This window comes from Rhinatrema bivittatum, unplaced genomic scaffold, assembly GCF_901001135.1.
Source record: "Rhinatrema bivittatum unplaced genomic scaffold, aRhiBiv1.1, whole genome shotgun sequence".
NCBI lineage: Eukaryota > Metazoa > Chordata > Amphibia > Gymnophiona > Rhinatrematidae > Rhinatrema > Rhinatrema bivittatum.
In genome coordinates this window covers 29,765-50,186 of record NW_021820740.1, presented here as the reverse complement: position 1 = coordinate 50,186, position 20,422 = coordinate 29,765, and the positions used below count along the sequence as shown (strand labels likewise).

Genomic DNA, 20,422 nt, shown 5'->3' with positions numbered 1-20,422 from the left:
ATGAGAAGGTACAGTGAAGGGCAACCAAAATGATAAAGGGGATGGAACAGCTCCCCTATGGAAAGGCTGAAGAGGTTAGGGCTGTTCAGCTTGGAGAAGAGACAGCTGAGGGGGGATATGATAGAGGTCTTTAAGATCATGAGAGGTCTTGAACGAGTAGATGTGAATCGGTTATTTACACTTTGGAATAATAGAAGGACTAGAGGGCATTCCATGAACATAAGAGCATAATAACATAATAACATGCCATACTGGGTCAGACCAAGGGTCCATCAAAGCCCAGCATCCTGTTTCCAACAGTGGCCAATCCAGGCCATAAGAACCTGGCAAGTACCCAAAAACTAAGTCTATTCCATGTTACCGTTGCTAATGGCAGTGGCTATTCTCTAAGTGAACTTAATAGCAGGTAATGGACTTTTCCTCCAAGAACTTATCCAATCCTTTTTTAAACACAGCTAACTAACTGCACTAACCACATCCTCTGGCAACAAATTCCAGAGTTTAATTGTGTGTTGAGTAAAAAAGAACTTTCTCCGATTAGTTTTAAATGTGCCCCATGCTAACTTCATGGAGTGCCCCCTAGTCTTTCTATTATCTTAAAGAGTAAATAACCGATTCACATCTACCCGTTCTAGACCTCTCAGGATTTTAAACACCTCTATCACCTTCTATCATATCCCCCCTCAGCCGTCTTCTCCAAGCTGAAAAGTCCTAACCTCTTTAGTCTTTCCTCATAGGGGAGCTGTTCCATTCCCCTTATCATTTTGGTAGCCCTTCTCTGCACCTTCTCCATCACAATTATATCTATTTTGAGATGCGGCGACCACAATTGTACACAGTATTCAAGGTGCAGTCTCACCATGGAGCGATACAGAGGCATTATGACATTTTCCGTTTTATTCACCATTCCCTTTCTAATAATTCCCAACATTCTGTTTGCTTTTTTGACTGCCGCAGCACACTGAACCAACAATTTCAATGTGTTATCCACTATGACGCCTAGATCTCTTTCTTGGGTTGTAGCACCTAATATGGAACCCAAGATTGTGTAATTATAGCATGGTTTATTTTTCCCTATATGCATCACCTTGCACTTAGGTAAACACAAAAGGATAGATGCCTTGATCTTTTTAAAAAATTTATTAAAGTAGAGACGTATTCATGAAACCGCCTGACTCAGGCCGGTACAATAATCACTATGTCTGTTTAATTATTGATGTCACCATTTTTGAAGCTTAATTTTCAAATTTTTTCAAATTTTTAATTTGTAATATTTAGTATATTTAGTATATTTTAATGATGATGTTGCATGAGTCATTCGGTTGCTATTTTTAATTTACTCTAAAGATGTTGGTTTTATTGATTATTTATTATATGGTTTGTTTGTAGCCCCTGAGGCAGCAGCTGTTGAGCTGCGAAACGGCCTGAGCCAGGCGGTTTCATGAATACGTCTCTACATTAATAAATTTTTGAAAAAGATCAAGGCATCTATCCTTTTGTGTTTACCTGACGGCCATTATAGATCGCCTACCTCTTTGCTTTCTGGGACCATCACCTTGCACTTATCCACATTAAATTTCATCTGCCATTTGGATGCCTAACTTTCCAGTCTGGATGCCCAATTTTCGTAGGGCATGGTTGCCCCTAAGTTAGCAAGTAGTACATTTAAGACTAATCGGAGAAAATTATTTTTTACTCTATGCACAATAAAGCTCTGGAATTTGTTGTCAGAGGATTTGGTTAGTGAAGTTACTGTAGCTGGGTTCAAAAAAGGTTTGGATAAGTTCTTGGAGGAGAAGTCCATTAACAGCTATTAATCAAGTTTACTTAGGGAATAGCCACGGCTATTAGGGGTGTGCATTTGTTTTGAACGTAAATGTAAAACACAACTTTTTTTTTTTTTAACTTAAAAAAGTGATGAGGCGAAAACGATCGGATTTCCAACTTATTAACATAGCTATGTTGAATACATTGGAAATCGCGATTGTTGATCCTAAATAAAAATTTAAACCCCTCACCCTCCTTAATCCCCCCCCCCCCAAGACTTACCACAACTCCCTGGTGATCCAGTGGTGAGTCAGGACGCCATTTCTGAACTCCTTTGTGAGGAGCACGTGACGTCGGCGTCACGTCGGAGTGACGCGGCATCACGTGATTCCCCGCGGGTTCGCTCCAGGACCCTCGTTGGGCCCAAAATGAACTTTTGGCCAGCTTGGGGGGGGTCAGGAGGCCCCCCCAAGGAACTTTTGTCCAGCTTGGGGGGGTCAGGAGGCCCCCCCAAGCTGGCCAAAAGTTCCTTTTGGGCCCAACGAGGGTCCCGGAGCGAACCCGCGGGGAATCACGTGACGCCGCGTCACTCCGACGTGGCGCCGACATCACGTGCTCCTCGCAAAGGAGTTCAGAAATGGCGTCCTGACTCCCCGCTGGATCACCAGGGAGTTGTGGTAAGTCTTGGGGGGGGGGGGGGGGGATTAAGGAGGGTGAGGGGTTTAAATTTTTATTTGCACGTATGGACATAGACTCAACTTATGGAATTCTCCATATGTCCATATTGACCGCAAATGGGACCGCCTTTCGACTTATGGACTTATGAACATAAACTTTTGCTCTGCACATCCCTAACGGCTATTAATTGCAACAGTAGCATGGGATCTTCTTAGTGTTTGGGTAATTGCCAGGTTCTTGTGGCCTGGTTTGGCCTTTGTTGGAAACAGGATGCTGGGCTTGATGGACCCTTGGTTTGACCCAGCATGGCAATTTCTTATGTTCTTATGCAAGCAGGGGTGCTCCTTCACCCTTTTCCCTAGTCAGAGGATGTTTCCATAGAAGATCCTTCTATTCTCATTTACAACCTTGGCTCTTAAGTGAACCAGGCTACTAAGTGAGGATACTTAATGCTAGGGATTACAGTCTTCAGTAATGTGAGAGTTTGAAGCCTCTGCAAGGTCAATTTACAGGAGGAGACAATATTTCCCTTTGAAGGATCCATTCCTTCATTCTTAACCTTTCACCAGAGGAGACTGATACGAAGGCATAACACTGGCTTGCTGCAAGAGACACAGTCACAGAAGCTTTCTCATTATTTTCAGATTAGATAATTTCTTCTAAGATATCAGATTAGATAATATCTTCTAAGATGCCAAGATCTCTTCAAAACTAAGCTACTGGAAGTGAGCTTAATTTTGAAGGGATCGGCATCCCTTCTCTCAAGCTTTGAAGGGTAGGATCTGTGTCTTGTTGAAGTCAGTCTCCTTGGTGCCTTTGACAATTTTCAAGGAAAGTATATATCTGCACCCAGTATGTTTCTTTTTAGGAGGTAGTGTTCACTTCTGTTAGAATAGGAACTTTCTCACGTGAGAAAGTCAGGTGATGTGATGTAGACTGGGACAGGGATAGCTACTTCAAATCCATTTTAGATCACCTCTGAGATTTGTATGTGACTAGCTTCTTCTCGTGATTTCTTTTTTTTTTTTTTATTTATTCTTTATTGAATTTTAAATGTAAGACAACAGTTTAACAGCTGTATAAGTACAGTAACAATAAAACCATAAACTGATTATTTACATTTGTCTTGTCTTTCTTATCAAAATACATCGTAACTGTTTTCTCCCCCTCCCAGCTCTTGATACACATTTCCGAATGCGTCGTGAACACAGTGCTCATAGATTTGGAAAAGTGCATTTTAAATTTGGGATTAACAACCCATGTATAATATGGACAGCAGCGGCATAAGAAAAGTAGCATCATAAAAAATAATACCACATCAGGTAAAGGCATCTAGGGAGTAAGGTGTGATTGATGTCACCCACAGCATTCTGACGGAGAGGCACGCAAGCCTTTACCAAAAACTTACCCACATGACCTTTTAGTGTTAGTACTACTGGGTAAGCCAGCCCACCAATGGTTGCCATATTTGCAGGTATCTCTGGTTCCATTTATTAGTATTAGCCACCCCTCTATGTACCGTCCAAAGCTTATTCAATCTAGCCTTCAAGTCCTCCTCCGTTGGTACTCCAGCCGACCTCCACACCATGGCTATTTCACAGCGAGCAGCCTTTATGATAATGTGAACCAGTTTCCATTTGTCAGCTGGAATATCCAATAGCAAATTCAAAAGGGCATGCTTTGGGGTTAATATCAACTCCTCTCCCAGCTGATGCTTTATCAGATCTGTAATATAGGACCAAAGGTGGCAATTTTAGGTCAGGTCCACCACATGTGGTAGAAAGTGCCTACTTGTCCACAGCCCTTCTAACAGTATAAGTTATTAGCAGCTGCCATTTTATGGAGTCATTCTGGATAGAGATACCATCGGAATAAAACCTTGTAGCAATTTTCTGCTAGGGCGGTATATGGAGACCCTTTTTTAGTAGCTAAGAAAATGTCATCTCATGAGGAGTCGGAGATCGCTCTTCTGAGATAAGCCTCCCATGCTCGCATGTGCGTTGGTTTGTTCTGGGGCTCTTTGTTAAGAAAATTATAGACCTGAGTGATTGCCTTCTTAAAGTTATCTGCATAATCGCACCAGTGTTTTATTTGTGTTTTGCCCATGACCAAGTCTCTGATAATCCCCTCTGCCATGACAAGATGCCTGACTTGCAGGTAGGCAAAAACATCCATCGGAGGTAACTGATAACCCTCCTGCAAGGTTGCAAAGGGGATCAGCAGAGCCCGTGCCCAAAGTTGTCCCAAGCTATGGAGCCCTTTGGTATCCCAGGAACAAATAATTTTCATATGACCCCCCTTAAGTGAGCATTGTCCACCAGACTAGAGCTATAAAAATAGGTCTGTCTCCCGCAAAGCAATTCGTCCACTACTCCCATACTGAGATAGTGGTACTGACTGGTAAGGATACATAGCTTAGGGTCAACCATGCCCTATGCGGTAACCAGAGTAAGGCTTTCAATGGCATCCTGCCCATGAAAGATTGTTCAATGGCCCCCCATTGTTTTTGTTCGCCCTTATGATGCCAATCCAAAACTGCATGAATTTGAGCTGCTGCGTAGTACCAACTTAAATTGGGCACGCCTAATCCGCCTTGAAGTTTAGATCTGTACATTACATGACGGGCAACTCTATGTGGTCTCCACCTCCAAATGTAGAAGAAAATCCTCTGTTGCCACTTTGAGAATCGCATTAGAGATAATGATTGGTAAGGACTAAATAGGTATCCTAGACGAGGCAATACATTCATTTTTATAGATGATATTCTGCCAAACCAAGATAGGTACAATTCGGACCATCGATCTAAGTCTTGAAAAATCTTTTGAATGAGTGGTGGGTAGTTCAAAGCATATAGCTCTATAGGAATCTCCACTTAAATACACCCCTCAGGTATTTGATTTTTTTTGGTCGCCCATTGAAATGGAAATGCACTTCAACTGGAATATTTCCCTGGAGGAACAGAAACATTAAGATTTTCAATTTGTCTACATTAAGCTTAAAGCCTGACATGCTGCTAATGTCTGTAGCTCATTCAATGTTTCCTGGAGCGGGTGGGCTGGGTTTGTCAGGGTGAATAACACATCATCAGCAAACATTGAGAGTTGTACGTTTTTCCTACAACATCTATACCCCTAATCCCCCGGTTTGCACGGACTTTTAGGGCCAAGGGTTCTAAAAATAAAGCAAACACTAAAGGGGATAATGGACAGCCTTGAACGCGTCTCTCTGTGGATGGGGAAGGGGTCTGAATAAATCCCATTCACTTTCACCTGGGCTTTAGGATCAGTATATAGCTGCCGTAAGCAATTTAAAAAATGGGGTCCAAAATTTAGCTGCTGCCGTACACTAAAGAGAAAGGGCCAGGGGACCATGTTGAAGGTCTTCTTGGCATCGACCGATACAAAATAGTCGGGATTTGTTGATCTCGTACCCACCAGATTATGTCTACTATTTTTCGGAAGTTATCAGCCTCCATCCTCCCAGGTATGAAGCCCGCCTGATCCGAATGTACAAGCCGAGCAATGATCTTATTAAGGCGTGAAGCCATGATTGTGGCCAAAATCTTCAGGTCAAGGTTAAGTAGGGAGATTGGGCGGTAAGAACCACATTGAGTCAAATCTCGCTCTGGTTTACCTATGATGCCAGCGGTGTTGTGCCCCCGACCCCATGGACCCATCCCTTAGATGATTAAAGAGTTTATGTAATGGAGTCACCAACACGGAGGGGAGAATGTTTTATAAAATTGTGGGGTGTAACATCTAAACCCGGTGCCCTTTGTTGGCTTTAAGACCTTTTATAGCCATCGAAGATCTCAACCTGAGAGATCTCTTTATCCATAACTCTCGTTCTTTTTTCAGTTAAACATGGGAGGATTTATATCTTATAAATAACTGTCTATTTGATCTGTGTGAATCGATGAATTGACATCATAAAGATCCCTATAAAACTGTTGAAAAACGGCCCCTGATTTCTGGAGGGGAGACCAGGAGAACTCCATCCGAGTTTTTGATCCTGGTTAATGTGAGACTGAGTCTGTTTTTGTTTCAAAGTATCGGGCCAGTAGTTTCCCCGATCTATTACCCCACTCAAATTTTCCTTCGTAAGTAAGGTTCCCTTGGCTTGGAGTTCAATGTCAGCCATGTTTCGCAGCTCATCTCTAGCTCTTTGTAGTTTCACATACGTGGCCTTCGACAGTGTTTGCCTATGCTGGTTCAGCCAGCTGTTGAATTTTCTCCCAATAGTTGTTGTTTAGCCTGTTGTTTTAATTGTTTTGCATGTGTCCCCTTGAAATTAAATGACCACGGACCACCCACTTTCATGCATTCCCAGATTACCTCTGGAGAGCCAGGTTTTGTATTATGAAAGACCTTAATTTAATTTTCCAAGTGTTTGCAATAGGCGTCGTCTGCGATAAGGGTATCATTTAGCTTCCATGGCCGGAAGCCTTTCTCAATAGTCCATTCAGATACCCTCCAAACTCAGTGCAGCATGATCGGACCATGTTATAGAATTTATTCTTACCTCCTTCACCCCTCCCAATTATAGATTTGTCCACTAAATAATAGTCAATTCGAGAATACGTTTGATGTGGGCTTGAAAAGAAGGTGTACCATTTTTCCTGGGGATTCCTCTGATGCCAAGCGTCCATTACATTCCATTTAGTAAGAAAAGAACTCAGCCATTTTCTTGCTATTCTAGTGCCCGGGCTGTGTCCTCCTGAGTTATCCAGAGATGGGTATATTGTTAGATTGAAGTCTCCCACCAGAATAATAGTACCCTCCCCTTCTTTGTTTAGTAAGCTGTCCATCTGATCAAGGAAAGCCTTCTGCTCGTAATTTGGAGCATAAATATTTAAAAGAGTAAATAACTCCTTTTGATATTCAAATTTAACCAGAGTATATCTACCATTATCATCTAGTACATGCGATTTCATAATATAGTCATATCCGTGTTTAAAGAAAACACTAACCCCAGCATATTTATGCAATTTACTCGCGGGGGGCAAAAAATCTATAGGCAGACATTGGCCAGTCTACTAAGTGTTCATATCTCCATTGTAGGTGTGTTTTCTTGTAAGCAGATGATCCCTACGGGTTGGGTTTGGAGATCTTGTTTCAGCAAATGTCTTTTGCGCGGGGGTATTAAGTCCCTTGACGTTTAATGAGAAAAAAGTAAGCGCCATAGAACCTACATACAGGAGTCATTTATAGCTGTTACGCAATTATCGAACCCATGCCTGAGAGCACCCACTCGATCCACTCCTCTTAGAAACCCAACCGTCATTGAACCTGAAATGATGCCATTCCCAATGCCCAATAATATACCCCCACTCGTATCCCCGAGCCACTATCAATTCCTCCCCTCCCCCCCCTCCGCTCCAATGCCGGATTTCTCTGACGTCCCTGCCTACGCAGTGTAAGTCAATGTACATCTCTGGTCATGAATAGCAGCTATCCCTTTACCATAATCCTAAGGTTAAAACTGTAACCCATCTCCTCCTCCCGTTATCATGAACTCCCCCTCCTGGTAAACATCATAACCATCTATGAACCCAGTAACCATATAATTGAAAAATCTGTAAATATAGAAAAGCTAAAATCAAACTCACAAATGAGCCTTTCCTTGAGTCCAATGTCCACTCCAGTAGCTGGGAGCTGCAGATTCAGAGCCCCGCGCCTTCCATCTTGTTATTGTCCAAATTCTCCAGATTGCGTCGGAGCCTCCTGCCACCCTTTTCGACTCTCTGCCATCTTGGTGGGTCTGGTCTGGTGCTGTGCTCGCCTCTTGTGACCATTGTGATTTGCATGCCTGCTGATTTTAAAATGGCCGCCGCTTCATCTGGGATATTAGCTCTGGAAATTATACTTTTGATAGTTATTGCTATCCCGCTGGAACAGCCACCGGTACCAAAGTTGTTCTTTCCACAGCAGGGTGGTAATCGGTTGGTAAGTCTGTCTACGTTTTATGGTTCCCGGGGATAGATCTGCAAATACCCGAGATTGTCTGCCTTCCCACAGCCAAGATTGTTGCTACCGAGCCTTTGTCAAGAATTTTTTCTTTCAGAGGGTAACGCGAGTAGCAGGCGATGATATCTCTAGGTTGATTTCCCTGTCGGGAACCCAGAGTTTGATGCACTCGCTCGATTTCAATTTTTGAAGGGATTGCTTTCTGTATCATTCTCTCCACCCTGTGCCAAAAGAAATTACTCAGCGAGCTGACAACTGCCGGACAATCTCTGTAAAGCCTCTGTTTTGGGAACACCTTGAAACCTCAAAATTGCACCGGCCGGTTCCTGTTTTCCAGGTCCCTCTACTTTAAAAGGAGAGAGAGTCTCAGCCTTTGTCAGACCGTCGCATTTGTTTGTGAGTTTCTCAATCTTATCTGCATGAGATTCTAGTCGAATATTGCAATCGTCGACCCGATGGCCTATCTCCCCCATTTCATCACGGATTTCGCCTATTTTCTCCAACAGTTCTTTCTTATTTTGATTTCATATCTCTCCAGAGGTCGCTGAACTACTGTCTGAATTCAGTATGGGTAGGTATCCCCGTTTCCTGCAACCCCTGTTCTTTCGCTTGGAGAATCGGTGTCCGCTTCAGGTGGGGGTCCGCCATCACTGGCTCCTCACTGCTTCCCAGGCCTTCCAGGATGTCTCTCGATTTATGATGAGTATTTTCTGAGATCTGTCCCTTTTCGCCTGGTAGACATGAATAAAGGGTCTTAGAATACGGTATCACTGAGAATCACGTGAACGAGGCTGGATGGATGCCGATTGCTTTGTTACAGGATCATGGTGCTCGGGATCTCTTTTTCATACTGCCATTCCTCTCCGTGATGTCATCGGCTCTCTTCTCATGATTTCTAAGGCATGTTTCAGGAGTAATCAAAAAGAGGAACACTTTGACCTTCTCCAGCAAGAATTTGCAGTTCTCAGAGGGCCAGTAATCTCAAACAATGAGGGTGCAGAAGTCCTTGTAGGTAGAATTAGAATCTATCTTTCCAGAAGATAATGTCCTTGCCTCCACTGTATCCCTGCTCTAAGCACCTCATTGTGAGTGAGCAAGCTGAGAGAGTCTGTGCCTTGGATATAGTCTTGAAAGCTATTGTGGATTCCTCCTGCCCACTCTGGGTGGAGCTTTGGTACACTCCACTTGTCTGGACTGGTCTGGAATTGACAATAAGGAAGGAGAAATTTGAAAACTTACCTTTTAATTTCTATTTCTTTAATCCTGCCAGACCAGTCCAGAATCCACCCCAAGGAAGTCATGGCAATCAAGGATTCTCAGTCTGATAGGTTTAGAAATGTAACAGTGAGTACACTGCTGCCCACTCTGAAGATAGTTGGCCTAATTATGAGATTGGTGTAGAGATTCTTATTTCTGTGTTGTTAACCATAAAGTATAATTTTTTGCTATATCAGGTTTTAGTTTTACTAATGATTCTGATGAAAACCAAACATTTGCCTGCGGTTAACTTAACTATGATATAAGATACTGAACAGCTGAAGAAAGCAAAAACCTTTATAGGGGAAGTGAAGTTGGCTTTGAGCTTTTTTTCTCTTTTTCCTTCTGCTGGCAGGAAAACATTACCTACTTGTCTGATCTGGAAGAACTAAAGGAAAGAAAATGTACAGGTAGGTTTAAATTTCATCTTTATTTATAAAGGCTAGAATTAATGTTTCAATCACAAAATAGGAACCTCAGGACAGTAGACATGTCACTTTCTATTTCTGCAGGGAGTTTGCTCATTTATTTTATTTATTTTCAATTTTCTAAACTACCCCTCCCTGAGATGCTATAGAGCAGGGCACAATAAATATTAAAATCAATAAAACCAAAACATAAAAGCTGAAAATAATTAGACAAATATATTACAAATGCAGCAGTAAATCTAACTTTGTTTCCTTATATGGCTGTATGCAGTATCTTTAGTTTGAATCCAAAAGTGTGATGGTTCACATGCTTTTGGATTAACATAGTAACCACACTACCTTATTTCTAAAGGGAAATAAAAAAACAACTAAAGTTCCACATAAGCGCCCCTATTCACAAAGATTTGTTAAGCTTTAATGCACCAAAACACGTTGTTTATCAAAGCTCCATTATTTTCAATGGCAGTAAATTTGCACTAATAATGCATTTTTTTTGACCCATTAATGCTTAACACGCATGCATGAATAGGAATCAATGAGTTCTGGGGACGTTTTCAGTCATTTGTCTAGTTGCTCAGGTGAGTCTTTCTCTGAAGTTTGAAATCAACATGAAATAAACAACTTTTTTTTTTCACAGCAAGTGCCTCTGCTTCTTCTCGAATCTTTCTAGGCAAAACAACAGAACAGAGCCCAAGAGGTATTTCCAAATCTACGGGTACATCATCAGCATCTTTTGGTGAGAGCTGGCATCTATTTAAAGAAGAAATTCCAAGACTACTTAGAGGCAATTCTGCTACTGGTACAACTGCGTGATAGTGGTAAAGTAATTCAGCAGGTCTTCTACTGAGAAGTCCAGGGTAATTCCTGACCCTGGGTAGCAGCGACTGATCATGTCCTCAAACTGTTTGTACTGGCGGAGTAACTCTTGCTCCATAGCATGCCACACCACCTGGAAAAGAAGGCATTCAGAGTCAGTGCACAGAGCCAATCCTCAGCCTGTCACTCAAGCGTGTCCCAATGCTTTTTACAATCAGAGCCTAGCATAATAAGCATATGTGTGGATCAAATGCTCACTGTATAAAAGCTTCAAAAAAGAGTAATAACAAGCTTCCTGTTGTTAACAGTGGACTAGTTGACATGTTATGTAATCTATTGTCTGAGGGGCTGATTTGTAAGGGATGTCCTTAGCAATAAGCTTTATTCATGTTTTACCACTATTCCCTTCCCTCTTGCCCTGTTATCATCCCTTCTTTGCTCCACCACTACTACCCATAGCTCTTTGCTCTGCTTCTTGACTATCATGTCATTGATTCTCATTCATATTCTACCTCACCAAGCATCTATATATTTTTATACACTTAAGCAGTGGGGATTATATGTGGGGTGTACACTAGCATATTCCGCTGAGGGAGACGCCTGCATGGCTTCAGCAGTCGCACAGCTGGAAGGTGGACTCCAGCCCACATGGCTGGAAGACTCAGAAGAATCAGTGATGTAAACACAGGACAGCAGCCATTGTGGGTCGTCAGAAGGAGCAAATGGCTCCAAAGATTTGATTGGCCCTTGTGGGTCAAACTGAGAGAGACAGCTGCAAGAGACAGAGGACGTCAGTGTGGTTGGGCTGCAAAGAGACAGAGGACGTCAGTGCGGTTGGGCTGGGGGAGTGAGTGCTGGGGTTGGACAGGGACAACAAGGGCATACAAATCTTCATTCCTCTGAAATGTTTTGCCTATACCTATTAGTCTAATCTATTCCCCCCACCATCTGCAGTGAAGTTGCATCTCTCTGACATTCTGCATCTGATACTCTTCTTTAGCTTGATTTACTACATTCAATTCACCAGCCCCAGTTTGGTACTGATGAAGTCCTTGAGCAGTTGTGATATGTACATCTCCTTTCTAGAAATGGAATATGTAATTCATTTGAATCTTTCCCAAGGCAGCCATCCCAAAGCTTCAGTTACCGGTAGCAGGTTCTCTTCCAGCGAAAGGTGCTTTAGGATCTTGCTGTACAACACTCCAAAGCTTTTTTCACCTCCTTGCCAGGATACTTCTCAATCACCTTCCTGAGCTCTTTCTTACTGTATGCCAGCTGGAAGCTTACATCTTCCTCTTTCACTCCCTGAGCAATGCATGCTTTCACTCCATCCAAGAAACACTGGCCAGAAAGGAGAGACAGGAGCTATATTATGTAGTGCAGTTTTTGCAGTTATAAATAATACAGTATAAATGTATGTGTATATCTTTAAGAAAGAGTTTGCCTGCTTCTGGTCCATGGTTCATCAGGGCTAGAGATGCTATGGAGGCAGCATTCAAAGCCCCCAGTGGAGGGAAGGTGTCTCAGCCATTGCACAATGATGACACCTACTGACCAGAGTCAGGGTGCATGCATACAAGGTTCAGTCCAGAGGGAGCCAAGGTCTATAGCACGTGGCCAACAGCCATCACAGCAATGGCTGGCCTAGGCTGGCATTATAAAAATAGGGGAACAATTCCAAGCAGTGGCAAATGAAGGCTTATGATGCCATAGCTCTGAACATGCCTATTCTGATTAAGCTGGAAGCCCAAAGAAGTAGGATGAAGCTGGTAAGAAAAAAAAAGATAATTTTTACACTGCCTTTGCAAAGTAAAAAATGCTAGCAATAAGTCAGAGAACAACTAAGAGGCACAGAAAAATGCAGCAGATAAAAAAAAAAAAAGGGAAAGTGAGTGCTTCATGAGGATGCTTGCTCATGGAAAGCATCATGTCTTCCTCACACACAGAGCTACACCTCTCCCTAGGGTCAGTCCAGCGGGCTGTAAACTATGGAAGCCAGGGCTTTAATCTGCTGAAGCTCATTCATACCCTGGGAAAGTCACTTCAGTCTTCATTGCCTCTGGTGCAAAATTAATGGACCATTTGCTAAACTGCATTAAGTGTTTAATGCATGTTATACAGAATTTACTACATGGTAAACACTTATGCAGCAATAACGTGCAGTATTTTACCTCACAAAACACTGATGATAATGAACTACCATCAGGATGGCTCTTAAAGAGCCAAAATGGCTGGAAAGAGCTCCCTAACAATGTATGAAATACCCCTGTTGTCTCTGGAGGCGGCCCTCAAGAAAAAAAGGTTAATTTATTTTTTGTCAGGCAGCAAATACCCCACCCCTACCCAACCTCCTCCCTTTCCAATAAATGCCCCCTTCCCGGGATCCAAATATTTGCCCTTGCCAACAGTAGCGGCCACACCTCCCACCACCTTACCCATCCTAATCCACACCCCCGGGCATATCTGATGGTCTAGAGGGGCTCTAAGGGCCAAGCCCGGCATTCGCTCTAGTTAAAGGCACTGGCCAGATGTCATATGACCGGGGCATATTTAGTACGATGGCTAGCTGCTTTTACTTTGACTAGATAGTGCACCAGCCCTGGAGTCTAGGGGGTACTCCTGGCCCCACTAGACCACCAGGTATGTCCGGGGGGGTTGGGCTAGGGTGGGTCGGGGCTTCTACTGTCAGGGGGGCAGTCATTTGGATCCAGGAGGGCCATTTATTGGAAAATGGGAGTTTGGGCAAAGGAGCAGTGAGTTTGACATGTGACTTCAAATATTAAAAAAAAAAGTTCTCTTGAGGGCCACTATTGTGCTTGATAGGATTTTTCCCTGTGAAATTTTACTGCCAGGATAAGAAAAGCTCAGTTTCCAAAGCTGTAGTACCAAGTACCGCAGCTTTGGAAGCCTCTGTAATAGAAAAATACTACTGCTTCGTAAATGACCCCTTTAGATTGTAAGCCCTCTGGGCACAGGGGAACTATTTACAGTACTTGGATGCAACTCTCCTTGAGCTATATCAGTGCAAAGATGTGAGTTAAATCTAAATAAACACAATAAATCAGTATTAGGGGCATTCCAAGATGAAGAGAGTTTGCTCTTTTAAAGTTATTCTCTGAAGAAAGTGTTAGATGAGGATGGCTCTGGTTTTATAAAGTTTGTGTGAGACAAAATAATGGAATAAAAATTATTACTGATCTGTGTAAAGTATTGTGGGTACATAGAAATATGGATCATCAAATAAGTTGTAGGTGATACCTTTTGATTAGGATAAATACTTGTGTAACAAACTTTCAAGAGCTAAGTCCTCTTCATCTGGTCAGTGCAAAATGAGGAAATGAAAACAGGTACTGCCCACAATTTTATTTTTTTACTTAATGGTCTTCTCAAATTTTTGCCTCCTGTGTAGTTTCTTCATGCCAGCAAGGGTTCTTAGTGAGCCTTTCTCCTTGTCTTGCCTGTCACTTCCTTATTGACAGTATAAAACCCAAGCTTCCTCACCAGCAGAGGCCTCCAGCAAGCTTCACTCACAGTTCTACTAGTCACATCCTTGCTGACCCTACTACATCCAAGCCTCAGCCCTAGATGACTCAATCTTGGCTCTCTGACCTGGCTACCTCTATCTTGATATTCTAGCTTGCCTTGTGGCCTAACCAGGCCTTCTTACCTTGTGGCTTCCTGGTCTTCTGCCTTACCTTGCAGTGTGGCCTTTGGACCTTCTGTCTTATTGCCTTTTGGCCTCCTGCTTTGCCTTGTGGCATCTTGGGCCTCCTTGTCTTGCTCTGTAGCCTCCGGGCCTGTTAGGTTCTTCTAGTCAGCCTTATGCCCTGTTGGTCTTCTCTGTCCTCTGTTGCCTGTCCTTGTCTAGTCCAGTCTTGTCTTTGTCTAGTCCTGTCCTTGTTCTGCCTTGTGCTGCCTTGTCCAGAACCATGTCTATTTCTCAGTCCTTGCCCTTATCCCTAGTCTTGTCTATACCCTTTAATCAGCCCCAGTCTGTACCCTGTATCCAGCACAGACTGTTTCCTTATTCCAGCCCCAGCTTGTGCCCTGTATCCAGGCCCAGTCTGTATCTAGTCCCAGCCAGCACCTGTGTCCAGTCCTCAGCCAGTATCTGTATCCAGCTTCCAGTCATGCCTGTCCTCAGCTTCCAGCCTGCCTTGCCTTGTCCAGCCTACACCTGTACTCAGCTCCATCCATACCATGATGCTCTACTGAAGACAAGCCCTAATATCCTCCAGAATCCAAGGGCTCAAGCTGCAGGAGAAGGGGCTGGATAGGCAGAAGACCAGCTCTACTCCTATTCTGCAGCTCTGTACTGCTTCAGTGGGAATGCTCCCTGACTCCAGTCTGGCTGACCATGACAAGTCTTACGAGAAAAGTTACACATGTGCGATAATCTTGTGACACCTTGTGGTCACAGTGTAACCTGCTGGTTTTCTTCTCCATTTCCTTGTTAAGGAGAAATGTAATCTTGCCTGATAATTTCCTTTCCTTGATTCCAACCAGATCAGTCCAGATGCATGGTTTATGCACATCTACCAGCAACTGAAGACAGAGAGCAACAGGTTTGCTGCCTTCACTCCACTAATGCCAGTATTCAATGCAATAAGCTAAGAAGATTTTCAACATTCCTCATAGCCATACTAATAAAGACTTCCTAAAGAACTATCAATGCGAATGTCCCCACTCAGGAGAAAGCCACTCGAGCAAGACTAACTGTAGCCCCCTGATAAAATAACACTTAGAACTGCAATTAAGAACATAAAAACATAACACTAGCCATACTGGGTAAGATCAAGGTCTATCAAGCCCAGTATCCTGTTTCCAACTGTGGCCAATCCATGTCACAAGTATCTGGCAGGATCCCAAGCAGTAGATAAATTCCAAGCTGCTTATCCCAAGAATAAGCAGTTGATATCTGCAAATCCACCTTAATGTTTTATTTATTTTATGATTGTTTTCTTGTAAGCCACCTAGAAATGTTGATAGGTGGTATATAAACCTAATAAATAAATAAATAAATAATGATAATTTATGGAATTTCCTCCAGGAACTTGTCCAAACTGTTTTTAAATGGAGCTACATCAATAGCTTTCGCTATAACATCTGGCAACAAATTCCAGAACTTAATTATGCGTTGAGTAAAAAAATATTTTCTCTTGTTAGTTTTAAATGTGTCCCCCCTAGTCTTTGTACTTTTTGAAAGAGTAAACAACTGATTAATGTTTACTCATTCCATTCCACTGATTATTTTGTAAACCTCTATCATATCTCCCCTCAGCTGTCTCTTCTCCAAGCTGATGTTATGTTCGGTGGTCTGCGGGCTGCCCCCATGGACTGCCACACTCACATACTGGCCCTGTCCAGCCAAGCAACGCTGGAATGTGGTGGGACGCCATCCACACAATTCACAGCAGGATGCAGTCAACACACATGGCAGGACGCTGACGATTTCCTCTCCAACGTGACTGCCAACAGCTCCTTTAAGGGTATGCGCAGGCCAGTGCTGCAAAATTTAAAGGGCCCATGGCGGGAAAACCCCCCGAGGTGCCCATAGATGACATCATCAACCATGCTATATAAAAGGTTAGCTCGAATGTCTGCCCAGTGCCTCAGCAATAGATCCAGCTATGTCATTGTAATGTGTGTTACTTCTTCGTTCCAGCTTTGTCCAGCTTGCCTTGAGTTCCTCATTCAGTTTGTCTTTTGTGCTTCATCCAACTTGTCTTCAGCCCTTGTCCAGGAGACTCCGGTTTGTCTTCTGTCTTCATCTCCATTTTTTGCCAGCTTGTTAATCTCCTTGCCTCTCTGCCCTGCCCATCTGTCCCTCCACTCCTCCCTGGTTTCAATCTAAATGTCAAGCTGAGATATGATTGACTGCTACCTGCCTCTGACCATTGCCTGCACCTCAGATTATCCTGACCACTGCCTGCCTCTGATCATTGCCTGTACCCTAGCTGATATGGGATATACTTTTCTGCCATCCACAGAGAACCCACTTAAGTTCTGCCAGTTCCGGCACCCAAAGGCTCAAACCTGAGGGGAACATGGGCTGCTCCTCCCTATAGGTAGAGCCAATACTGCCTTGGCAAAAGGCTCCACAGATACAACAGCCGAAAAGTCCTAACCTCTTTAGCCTTTCCACATAGGGAAATCATTCCATCCCTTTTATCATTTTGGTCATCCTTCTCTGTACCTTTTCTAATTCTGCTACCGTATTTTCCGGCGTATAAGACGACTTTTTAACCCAAGAAAATCTTCTCAAAAGTCGGGGGTCGTCTTATACGCCGGGTATCGTCTTATAGGGCACACCTGCTCTCTTACCAGTTTCTCTCAATCACACACATGCTCTCAATCAAATGCATTCTCGCACTTACACACAGGCTGGCTGCTTCTCTCTCTCTCTCTCTCTCTCACTTACACACAGGCTGGCTGTCTCTCTCGCTCTCTCTCTCTCTCTTTCACCCCCCCCCCCCCCGAGCACAAATAGTAGCTGCAGCAGCTTCCTCCTCCAGCCCCCACAGGCCAAGAAAGAAGAAACCCATCAGCCGCGGGAGGCTCATGCTGCTGTCTCCTTTCCCGATTACCAGCTCCTTCGACTGCTCGGGGCCGTTCCTGCTATCGCCGCTGCAATTTTTTCATTCGGCACGGCTTTCTCCTTCCCGCGGCTGTGGCATCCGCGGCTGGCCTCTTCTTCTTCCCGCCCCCCCCCCCCTTTGAACCGGAACAGGAAGTGATGCGCGGGAAGAAAGAACCATGCCGCGTGAAAAAATTGCAGCGGCGACAGCAGGAACGGCCCCGAGCAGTCGAAGGAGCTGGTAATCGGGAAAGGAGACAGCAGCATGAGCCTCCCGCGGCCGATGGGTTTCTTCTTTCTTGGCCTGCGGGGGCTGGAGGAGGAGGCTGCTACAGCTACTATTTGTGCTCGGGGGGGGGGGGGGAGTGGAAGTGAGAGAGAGAGAGAGAGAGAGAGAAGCAGCCAGCCTGTGTGTAAGTGAGAGAATGCATTTGATTGAGAGCATGTGTGTGATTGAGAGAAACTGGTCAGAGAGCTCGTGTGTGAGAGACAATGAAAGTGACTGCTCAGAGAGATGACTGATGTGTATGTGAGTGTGAGAGAGAGAAAAAGCATGGAAGTGAGAAATCTGGGTATGTGAGAAAGCATGGGAGTAAGAAGCCTGATTATGTGAGAGAGAGCATGGGAGCGGGAGGGCTGGCTGTGTGTGTGTGTGTGCGCGTGCATGAGAGAGAGACTGGTTGATAAGGTGACAGTGTGTGTGAGAGAAAGAGACTGGTGTGTGTGAATGTGAGAGAATGTGATTCAGGGAATGAGAAGCCTGTGCACGTGGAGAGTGAGCATGGAAATGAGAGAGAGACTGGTGTGTGTGTGAGACAGAGAAAGTGATTATGAGAGTGAGAAGCCCGTATATGTACGGTAAGCAGAACACGGGAGTGGGAAGCCTGTGTGTGTGTATGGCATGAGAGAAACTGTTCAGGAAGGTGTCTGGTGTGTGTGTCAAAGACTGTTTGGGAAATGATTGGTGTGTGAGAGACAGAAACTGGTCATGGGGGCATGACTGGTATGGTGTGTGTGTGTGAGAGACATGGGCCCTAAGGAAGAGGAAGAGGAATAGGAGAGCTGCTGGAGGGGGTAAGGAAAGGTGGCTTTTTAAGTTTATTTTTCTTGATTGACTGCCATTTTAATTATTTAATATTATGTGATGTGTCTGCTTTTTTGAAATATTTTATTGGTGTTTGGAGAATGTTTAATAGTTTTTATGAGTTTTTAATTGTTGGATGTTATTCTGTTCATAGCTGTTTTGAAACATTTATTCTGCTTATTAGTATAGTTTTACAATTATTTATGTGTGGGGATCTATAGCTGCTTGCTAGTTCTGTTTTCCTAATAAGAGGTATATTGGTTTTTAGGGCCTGATATACGGTATTTGTAGTGTTGCCTTTTCATAGATAGGGTTGCTCCTGTTTGAGTGTAAAATTATTTTTTTTCTTAAAAATATGTATAAAAAAGGGGGGGGGGGGTCGTCTTATACGCCCAGTCGTCTTATACGCCGGAAAATACGGTATATCTTTTTTGAGATGTGGTGACCAGAACTGCACACAATACTCAAGATGAGGATGCACCATGGAGCGATACAAAGGCATTATGATATTCTCTGATTTAGTCATCATCCCTTTCTTAATAATCCTTAGCATTCTATTTGCTTTCATGGCTGCTGCTGCACACTGAGCAGAAAAGTTCAACATATTATCAATGATGATGCCTAGATCCTTTTCCTGAATGGTGACTTCTAATGTGGAACCATGCATTGTGTAGCTATAATTTGGTTTACTGTTCCTTAAGTGCAATTCTTTGCACTTGACCACATTAAATTTTATTTGCCACTTGCATGCCCAGTATCCAATTTTTCAAGGTCTTCTTGCAATTTCTGATTATTATCTTGTGATTTAAGAACTTTGAATAATTTTGTGTCATAGGCAAATCTGATCAGCTCACTTGTTGTTCCTATTTCCAGGTCATTATAAATATATTAAAACGTAGTGGATCCAGAACAGATCCCTGATACACTCTCTACTATTCACCTTTCTCCACTGGGAAAATGTATCATTTACTCTATTCTCTGTTTTCTAACTTTTAACCAGTTGGCAATATACAATAGGACACTGCCCCCTATCTCATGACATTTTAATTTCCTAAGAAGTATCTGATAAGGAACTTGTCAAATGTTTTCTGGAAATCCAGATACTGTATCAACATATTAGTTCACATTTATCTGCATATTTATTTATGCCCTCAAAAAATGTAGCAAATTGGTGAGGCTAGACTTCCCTTGGCTAAATCCATGTGGGCTTTGTGCCATTAAACTATGCCTATCTCTATGTTGAGCAATTTTGCTCTTTATGATAGTTTCTACTATTTTGCCTGGCACAGATGTCAGACTCACTGGTCTGTATCCTGGATCACTCTATTATCCCTTTTTAAAAATTGGCATTACATTGCAACCCTCTGGTCTTCAGGTACCAAGGGCAATGTTAATGATAGTTTATAAATTTCCAATAGAAGGTCTGCAATTTCATTTCTCAGTTCTTTCAGCCCTCTGGGATTTTTATCATCTGGTCTAAGTGATTTGCTACTTTATAGTTGGTCAATTTCCAGGTTCATTGAGATTTGTTTCATTTCCACTGAATCATCACCTTTGAATATCATTTCATGCATGGGTATCTCTCTTACATCTTCCTCAATGAATGCAGAGGCAAATAATTCATTTAGTCTCTGCTATGTCTTTATCATTCTTAAGTACCCTTTTTACCCCTTGATCACCTAATAGTCCAACTGACTCCCTCGCAGGCCTTTTACCTCGAATATACTTGAAAAAGTTTTTATTGTGAGTTTTTGCTTCCACGTCAAGTTTTCTTTTCAAATTTTCTCTTTGCTTTCCTTATCAATGCTTTGCATTTAACTTGCCAGTGTTTATGTTGTTTCTTGTTTTC

The 20,422-nt window shown here is 43.1% G+C and overlaps 1 protein-coding gene across 1 annotated transcript in view; it reads right to left on the bottom strand.

Annotated features, from left to right (window-relative positions):
• Positions 1–10,792: 10,792 nt before the first annotated feature.
• LOC115082058 (exocyst complex component 1-like) overlaps positions 10,793–20,422 on the bottom strand; it is a 34,049-nt gene continuing 24,419 nt past the window's right edge. Inside the window, 3 exon segments of the mRNA XM_029586321.1 lie at positions 10,793–11,045; positions 12,060–12,112; positions 12,115–12,253. Coding sequence (XP_029442181.1) covers positions 10,890–11,045; positions 12,060–12,112; positions 12,115–12,253 — 348 coding nt within the window. The 3' untranslated portion in view covers positions 10,793–10,889.